This window comes from Myotis nattereri (assembly GCF_964212035.1).
Source record: "Myotis nattereri genome assembly, chromosome: 5".
Lineage (NCBI taxonomy): Eukaryota > Metazoa > Chordata > Mammalia > Chiroptera > Vespertilionidae > Myotis > Myotis nattereri.
This window is the reverse complement of record NC_138080.1, coordinates 45,498,152-45,519,197: the sequence shown is the minus strand read 5'-3', so window position 1 is coordinate 45,519,197 and position 21,046 is coordinate 45,498,152. Positions and strand designations below refer to the sequence as shown.

The following is a 21,046-nucleotide window of genomic DNA, read 5'->3' as shown; positions in this document are numbered from 1 at the left end:
TCTGGTTTGCCTTTCAAAAAACTTGGTAATTATTTTTTAAAATCAAAGTATAGTTGAGAATCAATATTGTATTAGTTTCAGGTGTACAACATAATGATTCCACATTTATAAACTTTACGAAGTGATCACCATGATAAGTCTAGTAACCATCTGTCACAGTAGAAAGTTATTATAATCTTATTGAATTACATTCACTACCAGTGGTCGGCAAACTCATTAGTCAAGAGAGCCAAATATCAACAGTACAATGATTGAAATTTCTTTTGAGAGTCAAATTTTTTAAACTTAAACTATATAAGTAGGTACATTGTTATTAACTCAATTAGGGTACTCCTAAGGCTTATGAAGAGCCACACTCAAGGGGCCAAAGAGCCACATGTGGCTCGCGAGCCGCAGTTTGCCAACTACAGCCCTAGGCTATACATTACATCCCCCTGACCTGCTGACTTTACAGTTATAATAAGAAGTTTGCACCTCTTATTCCCCTTTACCTTTTTACCCCTCTCATCACTCCCCTCCCCTCTGGCAGTGTTATAAATGCAACACTAACCAATTTTTAGACAAAGTTAGTTTAAGCATCTGTTGTAATTGACCTTTAAATAAAGTAACAGGTTATATAACATTTCTATGTAAATAAATAATGTAAAATATATGTAAATAGCCCCCAGACTATTTAATAATCTGTTATTAAATTAACAAATTATAAAACATTTATATAAAAATTGACTATATACCATTTATATGTAAGTAGATCCTAAGGACTATTCATTTATTTGAAGATCAACAAACAACAGATATTTAAACTAACTTTATCTCTGAGTTGCCCAGTGTTGCATTTATTATAACACTCTTAATATGCAAATGTCACTCCACCTTTTATTTTAATATCAGCAGAAATATTTTAAATTATATTTTGTTCTTGGTGATGTCATGATGGCAACACTTTAGCTCAAACATTTGATATTGCTGAATTCTATACAATAAACTATACATTGTTATTTTTGAACAGTCAACATAGATGTTGCCATAAATGTAAACTTTATATCTATCCCTGAATATCTTTGTCTTGATTTACTTCCTGAAATGTAATTAGAATTGTGTGGTATTTACAAGTCAAACTGATTATTAGTAATAATCAAAATTCAATCACTTTTTATTTATATTGCTAATCAAAATAACACTATGTTTAATATGTAAAATCACTCAGTAACATGTAACTATCAGTAGAGACTCAAAGGTTAAGACTAATCATATTATAAAAGTATTGAGTAGTGATTACTGTATTTTTATTTCTGTAAAAGCTTGAGGTAATTAGTGAATGAGGTTAATTTGTTGTGCTTTTCATAATTGGCTGTTCCATAACTTAGGCCAATAATATTAAACGTCCAAAAGATTGACTTACGTCCAAATACTTCACACACTCATTGTTTCTTGCACAGCATGAAGATTAATGCTTTTTACAACTAATAATATTGGTCAACCACTACCTAAAAATTGCTCACAGACAACAGATGAGTATAAATGAATTATGTTGCTCATATCCACAGTGTTTGGTCCCAGATTGAATCTTGCCGAAAGTAGAATTTCTTCATAACATCTGGAAAACCACTACCTGGCTAAGTTCATGTTACTAAAATAAAAAATTGAAAACCTCTTCTTACCCAGAATTACATTAAAAAAGGCAAAATTCTCCAGTAATAAAAATGTTTTTAAAAACTTTAGTGAATGCAATTTTATGAGAAATTTAAATATAATATTGTAAAGATATACTAATAAATATTGAACTTATTTTTAACTAGTTTTCTTCTATTTTGCCCTTAGCATATATTAATATTAAAACAGATCTTTGAAATAGGATTTAGTTTTGATTAACTTAAAGATCATTACTTACCAGTGCCTTTATAGTATTTTGTACAGTTACCATATTCAATATCCTCCTTTTTAATATCAAATTGAGGCAAGGCAATTTTTTCTAACTGAACAGGATCCCCTGACTGCCAGATAAATCGTAAATCATCAGTTGTGTAACCAACTATAAACAAAAATAAATAAAAATATTAGTTTGAAATGCAATTATTAATGCTTTCTTAGCATTTTAATAATTCAAATATTCAACACCAAAATGATAAGAAAAGAGACATGAAATTGTTATTAAAATTAGGTAATATCTATAGCCACTGATGAAAATATTAACACAAAAGTTAAAGATAGTTGTCTTAAAGAAAGAACATGTTAAAATAATCAGCATATTATATATAAAATCCTAGGGTCATATATATTATGTGAGAATTCTGCAATGTCATCAATAAGAAAAAGTAATAAATAAGTGATACTAGCTTTCAAATCATGCAATGTACTACCTGGGAAATTTAAAATAAATATAAGCACCAAAACATTTTTAAGAAGTAACTATAAACTTCCCTAAAGGGGTTGCATTGCCACAGGAGAGCAATAAAACAATACCATCCTCCCCCGACCCCTTTCCCGCTCCAGGGGCCATCATTATGGCATACTGAAGCACAGATTCTGGGCTTAAGTAACGTGGCCCATATGGGCTTTTACAGTATATAGTAACCTACCGTTCAACTCTAAAGTGCATATATTTTTAAAGCAATATTTTAGTTCTTCTGATAATAGAATGGAATATAAATACATAGTTGAGTTTTTAAATGAAAATACACAAGCACACATATGTGTGATACATACACCAACATGGACATATATACACTAACATCTGCAAAATCTTATTTTATAGTTAGAAAGCAATAAATATTCAAATTTAAGATCCAGATTTAGTAACTTAAATAAAAAACAGCTAATAATCATTAATTTTAAAACATATCATCCAACAAGCATATGCTTACCTACAAGGTTATTATTGTTTATTCTCCACAGAAATAGGTTATGGTAAACAACTAATCAGGTTAAAGATTCCTTATATTAGTGTTAATATTTTTTTTAAATGCATGGGTGAGTTCTTTTTTTAAAAAATATATTTCATTGATTTTTTTTACAGAGAGGAAGGGAGAGGGATAGTCAGAAACATTGATGAGAGAGAAACATTGATCAGCTGCCTCCTGCACACAACCCACTGGGGATGTGCCCGCAACCAAGGTACATGCCCTTGACCAGAATCGAATCTGGGACCTTTCAGTCCAGAGGCCGACGCTCTATCCACTGAGCCAAACCGGCTAGGGCTTAGTGTTAATATTTTGAATTTTATTTTTAAAAGTCAAGTCTTTTAGCAAATTAATATTTTTAGAGGTACCCATTTCAATTAGTGCACCTATTTCATGTTTTATGATATGAAATATATCTGATCGTAGAAACATAGAGAATCCAATTTTGTAAAAAAAATAAATAAATAATAATAATAATGTTTATACACCGATAGAAAAATGAATGCTTGGGAGGATTTAAATAATATTTTTGCCTGTTTTTCAAATTTTCTGCTCTAAAAATGTGGTTTTAATATCAGAAAATTATTAGGAAAGCATTTTCTCCTTTATCTTGCCTACATTACTATTTCAAATGAAGATGGCAACTGGAATAAGTTAGAAGTGAACACCTACATCAATTTAACTGTAATACAAAATTAGAATAGTACCAAGAGGATTTGTTTTAGTACAAATTAATATAGTAAAAAACTAACGATAATTTCCTTAAATAAATTATTCTAATGACTATTTGTAATCAAAAGCCTTCGTTTTTACCATTGCTATCTAAGATATTAGTAGAATGCACTGCCTCGAAATTTTAAACATTTGTATTCCTACAGTCATTTAGAGTTTCGTTTTACATACAGCTCTCAAGTTGCATTTTGCAGCGTTGTGTATCCATGGGAAACAAGGTCAAGTCCAATGGGCATGAAAGAGTAATAGATAACCTGAAAGTAGAAACAGAGGTCGTAGAAGTCATTTAACATATTCCCCCCTGACATGCTGATTTTAAAAGGAAAATATAAATGTACAAATATTAAACATCAAAGTACCTCATGCTGACAAGGACATCTCCATCCCGAAAAATAAAGAGGAGGATATTCTCCTGGGTTACATCATGAAAATTGGCACTTTTTTCATTTGCAAAAAACAAGTCAGGTTTCCACAGACACTTGTACATCGTGGGATCCACTGTCAGGGCATCTGAGCCCCGAAAATCGCTGGGGAGCTTCAGCCTGGGATCGTTCCATTTTTGTCTCAGGAAGATATTAACTCTGTAGTCCTAGGGAAAGAAAAAAAAATGTGTGCAGGAGTGTGTTTATGGCCAATTTTAAGAACATATTCAGTGGCGGATTTAAAAAGGCTTCAATGATTAGCAACAGAAATATTCTTTCTCTTCTAACATTAACCAGGATCAAAACAGCTCAGCCACTAAGTACAAAGAGCTCCATCAGCAGTACAAAAAGACCCTTGTGTCTATTTAATTACTCTCTACAGACATTTCCGCAGCACTTGCTAGCTCAAACATCAGAATATAACTTTACCAATAATTGCTTTACCTTTATATAAATACAAATTACTAGTTGGTTAGGAATTGTTATCATAAAAGCATGGGAACTGCTAAACATTATTATTATGCTTCCCAAAAACCATAATAAACTTTAGTTAATAATAGACAAGAAGCCAAAGGAAAATATTTCTACTTGTCTTTTACTAAGTAGCAAACTATAAAAATAATATATGTATATAACCATGTATATTATATAACACATTATATAATATGTTCCTCTGAAGGAAAAAGAAAAACTATCAGACATGTAAATGATTACACAGAGAAAATGAGATAATCAAATAAAATTTGGATTATGCAAAACAGATAAAAGCACATACAAAATATTATGTTATATTCAACTATGGTACAAAAATGTTTTCAAACCTACTAAGCAATAGCTAATTATATATTCGAGGTTCGGCCCATCTCCAAATGTTTTAATTTTAAAACTTTGTAAAAACTGAATTCTATAAAAAATTTTGAATTATATCAAGAGACATAGATTTTAAGAATATGTAAATTTAGGAACGTATTTAATAACTTAATACATTACATATTTGTTATTGAAATAAGGTTTTGGCACAAATTGGGTTGTTAGTATATACAGTCAAACTCAGCATTGAGGCATCAAGGTCAGGTCTTTTGATTTTAATTTTTATAAATTTTTAAAAAATAAATTTTATTTTATTTTAGAGGGAGAAAGAAACTTTGATGTGAGAGAGAAACATTGATTGGTTGCCTCATGCACACACCCTGACCAGGGAACAACCAGGAAACCTGGTTATGTGCTCTGACCAGGAATCCATTCGGCAACCCTTCAGTGCATGGGACAACACTCAACCCACTGAGCCACACCAGCCAGGGCATGATTTTAATTTTATATAGTGAACTCAGATATGTACAAAAATGTACTAGGTATAGATTGTATTGGGCTTCAGCTTCCTTATTTTAAATCACTCAAAATTCATAAAATACTATTCTATCTATATATAGCCTTTAGCATAATCAAAATGAATTAGGTCATAAACTTCAAATCCAAATCCGATTAAATAAAAAGAGATGATAGTTCATTTTATATTAAATAAGACCTAATATATTTCCATATATGGAAAGGTAGACACACACTTTATAAATGTATAACATAAAATTAAGCATAAGCAATAAGCAATGACTCTAGAGAAGCTTGGGGAATTTACTTTCTCTTTCATATGATCTTCAGACAATGTATAGTAATTAGAGAAAATAAGGCACATAATAACAGCAAACATTTACCAAATTATAGACAGTGAAGTAAAATTTAATTTACCTACCTTTAACAGCTACTCTAAACTTGATGTTTAAAAAAACTTCAACATATGAATTGATTCTTAAAAATCATAAGCAGATGGTTTTCGAATGCCAGAGTCAAATACATTAAGGATCATATAAGCTAAAACTGAACATATCTGCACCATTGGAAAAAAAAAGGTAATATTTTCCCAATCAAATGAACATGGAATCAAAGAGAGAGTAAAAAAATCCCTAAAACCCTAGAAAATGGAGACCTCCCATGCACAGTTACATGACATTTTTTTTTTCAAAATATACACATATCTTAATATTCATAATGGAACTTAAGTGATTACATCATATCTGAATTTGATTGTGACAACTTACAGAAATTAACTCAAATATGTCCAAGACAAAGGCTTATCTCCCCCACATGGTGAGCCTTCCAGTAGATGCGATGGTGCTTCCTGATAAATGTTTCTATCCATGTCATGTAAACATGCATGGCCCTCCACTTGTGAAGGCTCGTTACGTTCAATCACCTATACCAGTGGTCGGCAAACTCATTAGTCAAAAGAGCCAAATATCAACAGTACAACGATTGAAATTTCTTTTGAGAGCCAAATTTTTTAAACTTAAACTATATAGGTAGGTACATTGTTAACTTAATTAAGGTACTCCTAAGCTGGCCTTTGCTAAAAACGTCCTCAATCTGATTGAGGCACATTCACTGAGGTCGACCCCTTCCAACTCTCACATCCACACTCGTCTTGTATACTTGTTTTGTCTATCTCCTTTCCGAAAACCCACTTCTGCGCATGGGCCACGAAGTTTCAATCGCACTGTACGTGCACGCCTGCACATGGTATTTTGTGGAAGAGCCACACATGTGGCTCGCGAGCCATGGTTTGCCGACTACTGATCTATACTAATAAAAGTCTAGGTGGTCCTCACACCCTCACGCACAATGTTGTCACAAGATGGCTGCCATAAGATGGCCGCTTGCACAGAAGAGGCAGAACACGGGGGCCACTTCGCGCAGTGAGGCCTGGGGTCATGCGACTCCGCGCAGTGCGGAGGAGGCCAGTCCCGGTGCAGAGGAGGCGGGTCATGACAGAGGCAGGTCATGGCAGGGGAGGGCAGTTGGGGGTGATCAGGCTGGCAGGGGAGTGGTTAGGCGTCAATCAGGCCAGCAGGGGAGCAGTTAGGTGGTGATCAGGCTGGCAGGCAGAAGCGGTTAGGGACAGTCAGGCGGGCAGGCAGGCGAGCGGTTAGGAGCCAGCAGTCCTGGATTTTGATGTGGGGGAGACTGTGCATGTTTAGTAGCAGGGTATATATGAGAATTCCATGCTTTCTGCTCAATTTTTTCTGCTGTATACCTAAAACTGCTCTAAAAATGAGGTCTACTGTTAAAAAGTGAAGGTAAAATATGCTATAAACAAAGTGAAAGGAAACACAAAGTTAAGAAAAAATTATTTAAAAATTGTAGATAAGGTCAGAAGATCACTGTTTGCCCTTCCAGTATCCTACTAAAATATTTCCCAACAAGCCCACCTAAGAGTTAAATGGTTTTCCAGGAAAATGTAACATTCTTTGAATTGTCATTGTCTTTTATTAGGGCCCCCAAACTCTGTAAAGTTATATAACTTATAGAAGATTGATAAATCAAAAAATTATGCAAATGATTTCTGTCAGGTCTAAGGATAATCCCAAAAATTATGCCTTTATTGCCCCATGGAACAGTAAGTCTGCATCAAATTTAGGAATCTAATTCCAGCACTCTTTCTTTCAATGCAGTCTCCTGAATCTTCCATTAAATCAACTTTAGTGTTCTGCTGGTTCCCTCATTAATGAGTTATATAAATCAATGACATGCCCTACTATATTTGTTTTTAACTTTTAAAAGAATTATATTTTACCCTCAAAAAGTTAAACATAAAATAACCACATGATCCAGCATTTCCATTCCTAGGTATATACCCAAATGAATTGCAAGCAGAGACTCCACATGTAAATCCTATATAATAAAGAGGTAATATGCAAATTTACCATCACGCCCTCACACAAGATGGCCACCCCCATGTGGGCACAAGATGGCCACCACAATATGGCCAGCAGGGGAGGGCAGTTGTGGGTAACCAGGCCAGCAGGGGTGGGCAGTTGGGAGTGACCAGGCCAGCAGGGGAGGGAAGTTGGGGCGACCAGGCTGGCAGGGGAGGGCAGTTGGGGGTGTGGGCCGGCAGGGGAGCAGTTAGGCGTCGATCAGGCTGGCAGGGGTGTGGTTAGGGGGTGATAAGGCTGGCAGGCAGAAGCAGTTAGGGGCAATCAGGCAGGCAGGCAGGTGAGCGGTTGGGAGCTGGTAGTCCCAGATTGTGAGAGGGATGTCCAATTGCCAGTTTAAGCCCAACCCCTGTGGGGTCCCAGATTGGAGAGGGTACAGGCTGGGCTGAGGGACACCCCCCCCCCAGTGCACGAATTTCGTGCACCGGGCCTCTAGTTTATATTCATAGCCATAATATTGTGAAATAGGTGGAAACAACCTAAGTCTCCATCAACAGATAAGTGAATAATCAAGACGCAGTATATACATACAATGAAGTATTATCTATAATCCTAAAGGCCCAGTGCACTAAATTCGTGCAGGGGTAAGGTCCTTATGGGCTGCCAGCTGCCGGCCTGGGCCTTCCTTCATTCCACGCCGCCCCCCGATGGTCAGCACACATCATAACAAGCAATCAAATTCCTAGTCGGTCAAACTCCCGAGGGGACACTTTGCATATTATGTTTATATATATATAAAGCCTAATATGCAAATAGACAGAACGGCGGAACAACCGAACAACCAAACAACTGAACAACCGGTTGCTATGATGTGCACTGACCACCAGGGGACACGCACAGAACATGGTGAATGTCAGCAGCAGGAGGCAGAGTGTGGAAGATGGCAGGCATTGGCTGCGGTGGAATGGTGGAGCAGGTGAGCAGGGGCGCCATACTAAGTTGGGCAACAGTTGCTGTCATTGGGGCGAGCCTCTGGTGGTTACTGAAAGTTCTTTGTTCCTGCACGTCGCAGGCCTGCTGAGTGCTTACACCTGTTGCCAGCGCTGGCCCCACTCATACCTACTGTCGGCACTAAAGCTTCAGCTCCTACCTGTTGCCGGTGCTGGCCCCACTCATACCTACTGTCGGCACTAAAGCTTCAGCTCCTACCTGCTTCCGGTGCTGACCCCACTTGCACCTGCTGCTGCAGCCAGCCCCAATTGCTCTGGGCTATCAGCACATCCGAGTGGGGCTGGCACTGTCAGCACATGGGAGAGGTGGTGGCGGGAGTGGGGCTGCCGGCAGACAGGGGATTGGAGGCCACAGTGGGAGGGACTGGGCGGAAGCATGGTGGATGGGCCAAGACCCAACCCAGTGCCCACTGCAGCCTCACAGCCCACAGTTCCTGTCACAGTGCATGAATTCATGTACTGGACCCCTAGTCCTATCTAACAATAACCAAACATGGTAATTGACCGTACCTTCACTACGCCTCCCATGGGCTAATCAGCAAGATATGCAAATTAACCGCCAACAAAGATGGTGGCTAATTTGCATACTGCAGGCAGGGTGGGACAGCGCAAGCCGCCAGTGTGAGCCCCCATCGAGGCCCCCGTGGGCAATGCCAGAAGCTGCTTGCCTGCCGCCCGGGACTGGATCCGGTCCCGGACTGCAGGCATGTCGGCCCCACAAGCCCCAGGAGCAGCCTGCCCGCCTGCCTGCTGCCCATACACAATCCGTCCGGGGCTGCAGGCATGCTGGCCCCGCAAGCCCCAGGAGCCACCTGCCCACCGCCCAGGATCTGAAGTGAATTTAACACATTGTATGCGGGAAACCTATTTATACGTTTTACGTTGACTGGTAGTAGAGCACGGGACACGTATTTTATAGACGCGGGATACGTTTTTTATAGACTAGTGGTAGAATGTGGGTAACGTATAAATACGTAAACTAAAGTTATCGTAATTTTACTGAACGTTGCCATTTGCGCAAAAAATTAGCAAAAATGGCCCGCGCCACCTGTTAGTGCGCGATAAAAACTACCCACAAACAATGTGTTAAAGAAGGGATTAGCCAAAGAAAGTATGCGCACAACCCATGGACAGAGACAACAGTATGGTGATAGCCAAAGAGAAGTGGGGGGCAAGAGCTGGGTAGAGGGGGAAAAAGGAGGGAAATAGGGACATCCTATATAATAATAATAAAAGGCTAATATGCAAATTGACTGAACGGCAGAATGACCAGTTGCAATGATGCGCACTGGCCACCAGGGGGCAGATACTCGATGCAGGAGCTGCCCCCTGGTGGTCAGTGAACTTCTATATGGGGAGTGCCACTCAGCCAGAAGCTGGCTCATGGCTGGCCAGTGCAAAGGTGGTGGCAGGAGCCTCTCGGACCTCCATGGCAGCACTAAGAATGTCCAACTAATGGTTTAGGCAATCCCCTAGGGGCCTAAGTCTTTAGTCGGACATCCCCCGAGGGATCCCTGGCTGCCAGAAGGATGTCTGACTGCAAGCTTAGGCCTGATCCTCCAGGGAGTGAGCCTAAGTCGAAAGGTGGACATCCCCCAAAGGGTCCTGGACTGCAAATGGGCGCAGGCTGGGCTGAGGGACCCTCCCCGCCCCCACAAGTGCACAAATTTTTGTGCACTGGGCCTTTAGTCCTATTTAATAATAGACAAAGATTGAAATTGACCATACATTCACTACACCTCCCATTGGATAATCAGCGAGATATGCAAATTAACCACCAACAAAGATGGTGGTTAATTTGCATACATAGGCGTGAAGTGGCAGAGTAAGGACTGAAGGCGAATCTGGCCACCGGAGCAGCGAGAGGCTTGAAGGCGCTTCCAGCCGGAGCAAAGGCCTGGGTCATAGGTGCTGGAGGAAAACCGGTGCCGGCAGCCAGGGGAAGGGAAGGCCTGTTGCACGAATCTTTTCGTGCAACAGGCCTCTAGTCCTATCTAATAAAAGAGAAACATGGTAATTAGCCATACATCTGCTACCCTTCCCATTGGCTAATCAGGGCGATATGCCAATTTTTCGGAGATGCTCACATAAGCTCTGAGTCTTATATTTCAGTGAGCATCTCTGAAAAATTGGTAATTGCTTACTTTTCTGTGTCATTCTTGATCATTGTGTCTCACTGTCTATGTATATATATAAAAAGCCAGCATCCAGAATGCCATAATGACTGGAAAGACCAGTTGCTATGACATCCACTGTGGCCAGCGAACTGGCCAGATCTGGGGTGGGGCCGGCCTTCCAACCTCCTGCAGTCCTTCCCTCCAGCCAGCCCATTGCCCATAGCCCCTCCCCATGGCCATCCCCACCCCTGATCAGCCCCTCACACCAAATTGGGGGTGGGGCCCACCAGCCAATTACCCTCAGCCCTTCCCACAGCCAGCCCGGCCCTGATCAGGCCCCAATCGGGGCAGGCCGGCCGGACCCCACCTGTGCATAAATTCGTGCACTGGGCCTCTAGTTGCATTATAAAAGTGCCTCAAAGATGCTTTTCTATTAGGTATGTAGGTATATACTATTATGATTCAATACAAGTTGCAGCATGCTTATATATCTTTTAACAATGTTTTAAAATTTTACAATTAATTTAAAGTAATAGTTTGAGTTAAACACTCATTAAAATACAAAAGCTCATTAGTTAGCATGCTTTGGTTAATGTTTTATGAGCATTTCTAAATGACTGTAGTTATTTGCATTTCAAATGGCTCTATATTAAGATAACTATCTTTGAAACCTATTTATTTTCATTTTCAATTACTCAATCACAATAATTATAGCTCTATCATTTATTTTGCAATGAACGAACTCCCATCAGAAAGAGACTTCTTTTATCAATGCGAAATTACTTAATTGTTTTCAGAGAACTTGGTGACAAATACTCCTCATTGTTGACTCCAAACTACACACTATTAGTCATTATCTGAAAAATGGATGATCTCCAAGACGTTCAGTATCAATTAACAGCCAAATTAAGCTATTTCTTCAAGGCAATAAAACATTTCACAACAAGACATTAAAACTGATTTAGTTTCATTAATGATATTTTAACATTAAAAACAGCTTATCTGTATTTTATATTGTTGTTAGGATAATTCTGCCTACCTGTAAGTTTTACCTAACTCTCACATAGGCAGCCTTTAACTCATTTGTTTCCTTTACATTCTGATTAAAAAAAAAAAAATCATTCAAGGAAATAAAGGAGATCAATTCTCCTAGCATCTGGCAGCATTATAATTATAGTTCTGTCAACAGAATTGTAGTAAGCCTGGTTTCAAAAGGATATAAATGTAGTTGTTAGTGAGGTTAGAAGTTTCACATAAGAACTGCATAATAACAAATTACCAGTAAAAATTCCTAGGTTATATTTTTAGCAATTTTCTCAATATGTCATTTTAACATTTGTAGTCAAATATTATTTAATAACACCTTATGAATATTTAAATGTTATAGACCTCTGCCAATAGTCCATTTTTGTTAGTAGTGCCTGCTAGGGGATGAAACATTAAACTATACACTACATGAGAGTAGCAGTCTGCTTAATTGTCTATATAGAAAGTGTCCAACATACTTCTATTAAATGCAGGAATAAAGAGATGACTTTTGTGGTATTTTGACGGTTAGGATATTTCTCTAGTATCAGTCACACCATCAATTTAATTTTTCCTATATCAACTTATAACAGTGACAAATTACTGGAAGGAGAAAATAAAACTTGGACATTTCTCATCTTTCCTTATTGCCTAATACAATACTCTTATGATATTTAATTACCAAATAATAAAGCTGGGAGAAAAAAATTGGTTAGAAAGGAAGGTAGGAATAACAAATTATGTTATTCTTTGTTTTAAGGCAGACACACTAAAAAAGTAACTTTGACAAAGAAAAGAGACAGACATATAGTATATTTTTAACAATTAAAAACATAGATTCTCTCAAATTGTCCTTACTACGATTTACTTTAAAGAGTGAGACTTTTCAGTAATCACTGAATAAAAAAAAAAGCCACTGGTTATGTTGGCATTTCCATATATTTAAAAAGTTATGTATATGTGTGTGTGTGTGTGTGTGTGTGTGTGTGTGTGTATATATATATATATATATATATATATATATATATATATATAAAATCAGATAACCCTCTAGCCGCATTTGGGAGGAAGTTATATGTAATCAGATAATCCTCCAACAGTATTTGGGAGAAAAAAATTAACAAGTGTTCATCAGCATGCATATTAATTTCCTACTGCTTCTGTAACCAAGTTACCAAAAACCGAGTGGCTTCAAAAAAACCCACCAAATTATTACCTTATAGTTCAGACCATCTAAATCAGTTTTACTGGGCTGAAGGCAAGGCATCCTCAGGCCAGTTCCTTCTGGAGGCTCTGAGGGGAGTCCAGTTCCTTGCTTTTCTCGGCTTCTCCAGGCTGCCTGCATTCTTAGACTTGTGGCCGCTAACTCCTATCATGCAAATTCATACTGTCTGCACTGCAGCCACTAATTCTGTCTCCCACCCTCCTGCCTCCCCAGCATAAGGGCCCTTGTGATTATACTAGGCCCCCATCTCAAGATCCTTAATCATATCACACACAAAAGTACTTCTTACTGTATAAAATGACAGCACAGGTTCCAAAAATTGGAGCACAGACATCTTTGGGAGACCATTACTTAGCCAACCACAGGGCATAAACCCTAAAGATGAATGACATGAGAAAAAATAAATATAAAAACATTTTAAGGCTTGTGTATTTATGATCCAAAACAGAAAATAAAACACAATTGGAACAAATACGGATGGAGCAAAAGTAGTTTTACAGTTGTTTTTATGAAAAGTAATACAACAATGAATAAATAATAAAAGAATAAACCCTGTTTCATGTGCTCACAGCTATAAACCAAATTTTGCTCTACCCTGTATATATAATATTATTCTATAATAAATGAAATAATGCTGGAAAGTTAAAAAACAAAAACAACAAAATACAAGGAATAATAAAGCTAAGACAAGTTTTAAGGAAATAAATTTAAATCTCTATATAGAAGGAAATATAGAAAATAAAATTGTTTTAAAAACCCCAAAGATGAGTAATAACCAAGGACTACAATAAAGCTTTTTTAGCTGATCCCAAATATGATCATTCTTTCTTGACAGTCCCAACTGTGTTGCTCAGAAAGAATTGAGATCCATTATTAAAACAAGCAAAAAAGTAATGTGGCAGAAAGGCACAAAAAGTCTGACAGGACCATGAATTGTAGTGCAATAATTGAATATAATTACAAAGCATGCCTAGACCAAAGAAAGGAAATGGATTATATAAACAAACTTTTACTTCCATGAAAAGAGCTCTTATTATGCCTGGTGAGGTAAAGGGCCTGTGTATAGATTATTACAATGAACCGTAATACCCAATTTTTCCCCAAGTGCAATAGTTCACATTTTCAATTATGAAAAATCCTGCTGATTTAAGCCAAACATCAGAATTGAATGAAAAAACCAACAGAAATTATAAACATTACTGGAGAGCAGATGCCACCTAGCCTCTAACAAACCATTCTTCTTACTTTTTGATTGAATTTACTAGAGGCCTGGTGCACGAATTCGTGCATGGGTGGGGTCCCTCGGGGTGGCCTGCAGGGATCGGGCCCCAGCTTGCACCCCTAGCCTCGAAGCCCCACAGCCCTGCCTGGCAGCTTGCCTTGGCCTGGCGCCGCCCCCTCACCTGCTCCACCATCCCGCCTGCGGGGTGATTGATCGGGGCCAGGCCCCCGCCCCTGCCCCTGCTGCCAACGCAGGTTGCCATTTGCAGGATGATCGGGCTCCCACTCATACCTGCCTTGGTCTGGTGCTGCACGCTCACCTGTTTCACCATCCTTTTGCGGTCCCGCTCTCATTGGGGCCTATTGCGGCCAGCAGCACCTCCACTGCCTCCCGCTGCCAGTGCCGCATCGCTGACGCCCACCATGTTCCACTCCGCCCCCTGGTGGTCAGTGCATGTCATAGTGAGCAGTCGAGCTCCCAGTCTCCTGGTCAAACCCCAGTATCCAGGTCGAACAACCACCCGAGGGGACAATTTGCATATTAGGCTTGTATTATATAGGATTGGGGTGACATTGGCTAATAAAACCATACAGGTTTCAAGTGCTCCACTCTATAATACATCATCTGCATCCTGCATCATGTGCTCACCACCCAAAGTCAAATCTCTTTCTGCCACCATTTATGCCCCCTTTGTGCTCTTCTACCTCCCCCACCCCACTTTCCCTCTGGCAATCACCATACTGCTGTATGTGTTTGTTTTGTCTTTCTTAAAATATATTTTTATTGATTTCAGTGAGATAGGGAGAAGGAGAGAGAGATAGAAACATCAACGATGAGAGAGTATCATTGGTCAGCTTCCTTCTGCACACCCCCACTGAGGATTGAGCCCACAACCCGGGCATGTGCCCTGACCGGGAATTGAACCATGACATCTTGGTTCATAGATTGACACTTGACCACTGAGCCACACTGTCTGTGCCTGGATTGTTTGTTTGTTTGTTTGCTTAATCACTTCACCTTTCACACCCTGGTCCACAGCTGTCAGTCTGTGTTACGTATCTATATGTCTGTTTCTATTTTGCTTGTTAGTTTATTTTCTTCATTAGATGCCACATATAAGTGAAACCATATAGTATTTGTCTTTCTCTGACTGGCTTATTTCTCTTAATATAATACTCCCTAGGTCCATCCATGCTATTGCAAAGGGTCTTAGAGATGTGGGAAATATGGAGAGCTTGATAAAATGTATAAACTTTATTTTAGTTATAAAATAAATAATATCTGAATATAACATGGTAACTACAGTTTATAACACTGTTTGTATAATTAAAATCTGCTGAGAGAGTAGAACTTAAATGGTCTCACATATATGATGGATGTGTTGATTTGATGGGAGGAGGAATCATTTCACAATGTAGATGTACATCAAATCATCATGTACACTTTAAATATCTTACAATTTTATTTGTTAGCTATACCTCAAGGACTAAAAAAAAAAAAAAAAAAAGTAAGCTCATCCTAGGTGATTGGAAGAAAAAAGAATATCCTCTCATAATATAACTCTCATGCATTTAATTAGAACTTTTTAGTTACTCTCCTAAGCCATCTCTATTGACAAGTGTTTATAATAGGTAATGAAGAAGTTTTATCTTAAATTCATTTTTTCTCCTTAGAAGATATCTTAATGTTAACTATCCTATATAATAAAAGCCCAGTGACCATAATGGCATAACAACCACAACGACCGCTCAACCAGTCGCTATGAGGTGCATTGACCACCTCTTGATCCCTTTCCCCTGACCCACAGGCTCCAATTGCCGGATGGCGAACGGGGAACCATGGTGGGTGGTGGCGGAGTGGGACTGGGGACTGGTGAACTGGCGGAAGATGGCCCTGATCGCAGGCTAGGCCTAGGGATCCTACTCGTGCACTGAGCCTCTAGTCCTATATAATAAAAGGGTAATATGCAAATCAACTGAACGGAGGAACAACTGGTCGCGATGACGTGTACTGACCACCAGGGGGCAGATGCTCAATGCAGGTGGTCAGTGCACTCCCACAGGGGGAATGCCGCTCAGCCACAAGCTGGGCTGACCCCTGGCGAGCACAGTGGCACTAAAGATGTCTGACTGCGGCTTAGGCCCAGAGGGAGCAGGCATAAACTGCAGTCGGACATCCCCTTAGGGCTCCGGGACAGTGAAAGGGTCTCTAGCCTCTATATAATAGCTTGTGCCTATCTTAACTATTAAGCAACAAATCTCAGACCATTTGTTTTTTAAAAGATTGAGCAAATCTATAAAATATGACAGCCTCAAAAACATCTCTATAGCCTGGCTGGTGTGGCTCAGTGATTAAGTGTGGACCTATGAACCAGGAGGTCACGGTTCAATTCAGGTCAGGGCACATGTTCAGGTTTTGGGCTCTATCCCCAGTGTGTGATGTGCAGGAGGCAGCCAATCAATTATTCTATGTGCTCATTGATGTTTCTCTCTCTCTCTCCCTCTCCCTTCCTTTCTGAAATTGAATAAAATATACTTTCAAAAAAGACATCTCTATATAATATTGTTTTTTTGTAGGGATGTCTGAAATAAGCATTGCTAAAAGCAAAAAATAATTATGGTAAAATAAGTCTACTTGATGAGGATGGTTCTTATTCTGAACCTTTAGACTGTCTACACAACATAAATTGAAAGGCAGTTTGGTTTTCATCTAGATTATTTTAGCAAAAGAAATAACAAATAAAAATAATTTTATTCTCTAAATAAAGGCCTCTAAAATTTCCAAAATGAACACTATAAAATAGTAACATTATTTAGTCTGTTATTTAACCAAACAAATGTTCTACATGGATCTATTGTTTAAAATTTTTCTGTCAATTGTTTTATTGCTACATGAATTCACTTGGTACTAGGCAAATAGCAGAATTTATTTATCCAACTACTCAAGCAACATTAACTAGTACAAGATATTTTATTTATGTGTTCACTATTTATTGAGTGACTGTTGTCATCTGTATCTTATGGAAAATGAAGTAGACTGCATTATTTCTGACTTTAAGAGCTTTGTAGTCCATTAGAGAATAAAAAGAATACACACACAAAAAGAAGCTATCAGCTTACATTAACAAATAAATGCTAGAAATGAAAGACTTGGATTGAAAAGAGGGCACAAAGTGAGTCAGAGTAGCCATAAAAGACGCTAATTAGAAGATAGATGGAGATCAGGGATAAATAGTAGGAACAAAGACTCCATAGGAGAATTGCTTGAATTTGGTCCCAGCAATAAATATTTTGGGCTAGCTACTGTGATGCGTCTATGCAAAGGACAAAATGGTTGACACTTCTATTATAGAGAAAGGGCGAATAGCAATATTAAAATATTTCTTCTAACTAATTTCCTTTCAATGTGCACAAATCGTGCACCAAGACACTAGTGAAAAATAAAACTGTACAGAGTAGAGTGTGGAGACCAAATAACTCCCCTTAAAGTTTCCCTGTGAGAAAAATGACAGCTCTTGCTCTTGAAGAGTAAAGTGCTTTGATAGACTAATCGTATATTGAATTAATGAGTGCTATACTTATCTCTGTAGTGATATGTGGTACTGCACATTATATTACAGAGCTGTAATCTATTGATCTATACTGTATGTCTATATCATTTAGGTGAACTAAAACGTCACTGAAAGTCAATTTTGGACTTGATTCCAAAGTTGTATTTTAAGCCAAAACCGGTTTGGCTCAGTGGATAGAGCGTTGGCCTGCGGACTGAAGGGTCCCAGGTTCCATTCTGGTCAAGGGCATGTACCTCGGTTGCGGGCACATTCCCCAGTAGGAGATGTGCAGGAGGCAGCTGATCAATGTTTCTCTCTCATCGATGTTTCTAACTCTCTATCTCTCTCCCTTCCTCTCTGTAAAAAATCAATAAAATATATTTTAAAAAAAAAGAAAAAAAAAAGAATGATCCTTTCTTTAAAAAAAAATTGTCTTTTAAATACTTCTCTAAAAATATTTACACATTGTCTAAGAAAATCAATTATTCAGAGGCTAAACACATGCTTTTACTAGTATAAAAATAAATACATGGCATTCTCATAACAATTAGAGATAAAAATAGGCATTATAATGTAAATGCAATATACAATTCCTTTTGTAACACACCAAGCTGCTACTAGGAATAAAGGAATAGTTTCAATTATTCGTTCTCTAGTCTGAGATATTCCCTGAATAAGTATACTGTGCTGTAACCATTATTAACTGCTACTAGGAATAAAGGAATAGTTTCAATTATTCGTTCTCTAGTCTGAGATATTCCCTGAATAAGTATACTGTGCTGTAACCATTATTATTAGGCTTTCAATCCACACCTTATGACTTAATAAAAATATAAGTCTTTTTTTATTAAACACACACACACACACACACACACACACACACAACCTGTGCCTTTTTTCTCCCACCTGAAGTATAATTTTAGCATGTAGTTGTTATTTTTTTTAAAAAAAGAGCACAAATCTAGATTCTAAAACATCAAAAAGCATGTCAATTTTATTGAATCTGTTTAGAGAAGCTGAGGGGTAATCACATCATAGATCACTCAGGAAATTTAATCTCACTGGATAGCTGTCTTTGACTCTAAAGTTTAATTCATCAGGAATAGTAGTTATTCCCTGATATCTTTCTTTTTTGTTCTTTCAAGACAGGGTCCTCCTCTCCCTCCTTCCCACTCATCTCCCTCTTCCCTAGGTGACAATCTTTTCAGGGAGCTCCATGCCATATTTTATGAAAATCAATTTTGCTTTTTATAATTCTCTGCTCCACACATCACAAAATTAGCACAACAGAGAAAACAAAGATTCTCCCCAAGAAACTGGAAGAAAGAACCTGTCAACAATCAAATATTTGTGAATGCTCATACATCTTCGCATATTGGGGAGGAAATGTTGTCTCAGGGTATTAATTGCATAAATCCTTTTTTTCCCATGTGGCATCCAATTAATTGTTCAGAGTGAGTATGGTAATTTTTCCAATGCAGTATTAAGGCTAAATTTGAATTGCAAAATATCATAGGCACTGAAATTACTAACTTAACAAAATCTTGGAAATGGATTATTTTATACCAGGAGTGAGCATGCATTTTTCCTTAGAGTTACACAATATTTTTCAGTTTTAATATTGTTTTCACTATGCTCTAGTTTAAATTTTGATAATTAAAATATTAAATTAACTGTGATATTACCATTGTTGTCTCTTGAATGGATCCAAAACTGTTGATAAAAATGTTTACTACTACATCAACAGGAATGCCTGTGAATAAAAATTAAAGATATATTTAGTAGCTGTAAAAAAGCTTGGTCAGAATCTACATATTTCATTGTTTATGTATTTGTTTTTTATATTTTTCCCAACCCACGTGTGATGTAAAATTGTAAATCAGTGGTCTCAGTATACCATGTTCACAATTACTATTAACTTATTTTTCTAAATAGGGATCATAACGCAATTAAAAAATGAGTTAAGTTGTATTTTATAATGTTATTTTCTCAGAAATATTTATCTATTAAATTGTAGAGACTGAGAAAATACATTTACCTTTAAAAAATGTTTAAATTGGGTTGATGCATTTACTTTAAGAAAAAGTAAATTATTATTTACAAAACATCATTTAAAAATATGGTATACTTTTTTTAAATTTGTATAATCATCTGAAGTTCTTACTTGCCTTGGTAAGCAATATTCAATAGATTTCGCTTACATTTACTATACTTTTCTTTCTAATTCATGCAATTGCAAAATTAATCAGACATATAAGAGTCATTATAAAGATTTTTGCCTGACCTTTTAGAAAATAATTTGAAAGTTCATGGAGTGAGAACTAAGGTATAATGTTGCAAATTTCTTTCTTGCTTTCTTTTTTCTTTACTCGTTGTGGGCTGCTGGTTGGGCTAACAAAGGGAAAATGTGAATTTAGCTTTTCAGCCACATAACCACTGACTGATGAAAAACAGGTGGTGAATCAATATATGCTAGACATGTGACAATCCAGGCCATGGCTGTTGTTGAAAGTAACTGAATCGGTTCTGGTAATGAACAAAAAACCCTGTTTTTACAACATAGTTGTATAACTTCAGTTGACTAGAAGCAGCTGCAGACATTTTTTTCTATGGAGGAAAAAAAAAATCAAGCTTTATACTGTTAATCTGATCTACATTAATACCTGTCCTTAGGATTACAGTTTTCCAGAGGAGATTTTTTTCATATTTCTTTTTCTAGCTCATCAAGAGGACAAACAAGTAAAAATTAAAGCAAGAAAAAGAAAAAAAAAGTTTGCTTTCCTATACAATCTTCTCATGACTTTCATAGCAAGTAGGAATTTTCTTCTTGGAAGGTGTGATAAAGAGTAGTATTTTGTTGGAATAAAATCAATCTATGTTGTAGAAAACAGTATTTTAAATACTTCAGAGGCTAAATACATGCTTCACTATTATGCACACAAGTTACTGTGGTTTTAAAACCCATATGACCATCTTCCATCTTTTTTTTTTTTCAGCAAAAGAGCAGAGGAAAAAATGTTTTATCAGTGTGAAAGGCTAGAAAACGTAAAAAGATAACCTAAATACAAATCAGAACATTTCTCTATTCCTATATAAGTATATGGCCACTTTCCTACAAACTATAATTTTGATGTC

General features: G+C 37.5%; 1 protein-coding gene across 2 annotated transcripts in view; it reads right to left on the bottom strand.

Moving 5' to 3' along the window:
- The window catches only part of GLRB (glycine receptor beta), a 52,099-nt gene that overhangs the window by 13,868 nt on the left and 17,185 nt on the right, over positions 1-21,046 (bottom strand). The window contains exons 4-8 of one of the 2 annotated variants that reach the window (XM_081092242.1): positions 20,196-20,302; positions 19,597-19,664; positions 3,992-4,221; positions 3,804-3,886; positions 1,892-2,032 (exon numbers count right to left, since the gene is read on the bottom strand). In XM_081092242.1, the coding sequence (XP_080948368.1) occupies positions 1,892-2,032; positions 3,804-3,886; positions 3,992-4,221; positions 19,597-19,599 (457 nt within the window). In that variant the 5' untranslated portion in view covers positions 19,600-19,664; positions 20,196-20,302. The remainder of the gene's footprint in view (positions 1-1,891; positions 2,033-3,803; positions 3,887-3,991; positions 4,222-19,596; positions 19,665-20,195; positions 20,303-21,046) is intronic. The other variant, XM_081092241.1, reaches the window with a different exon arrangement.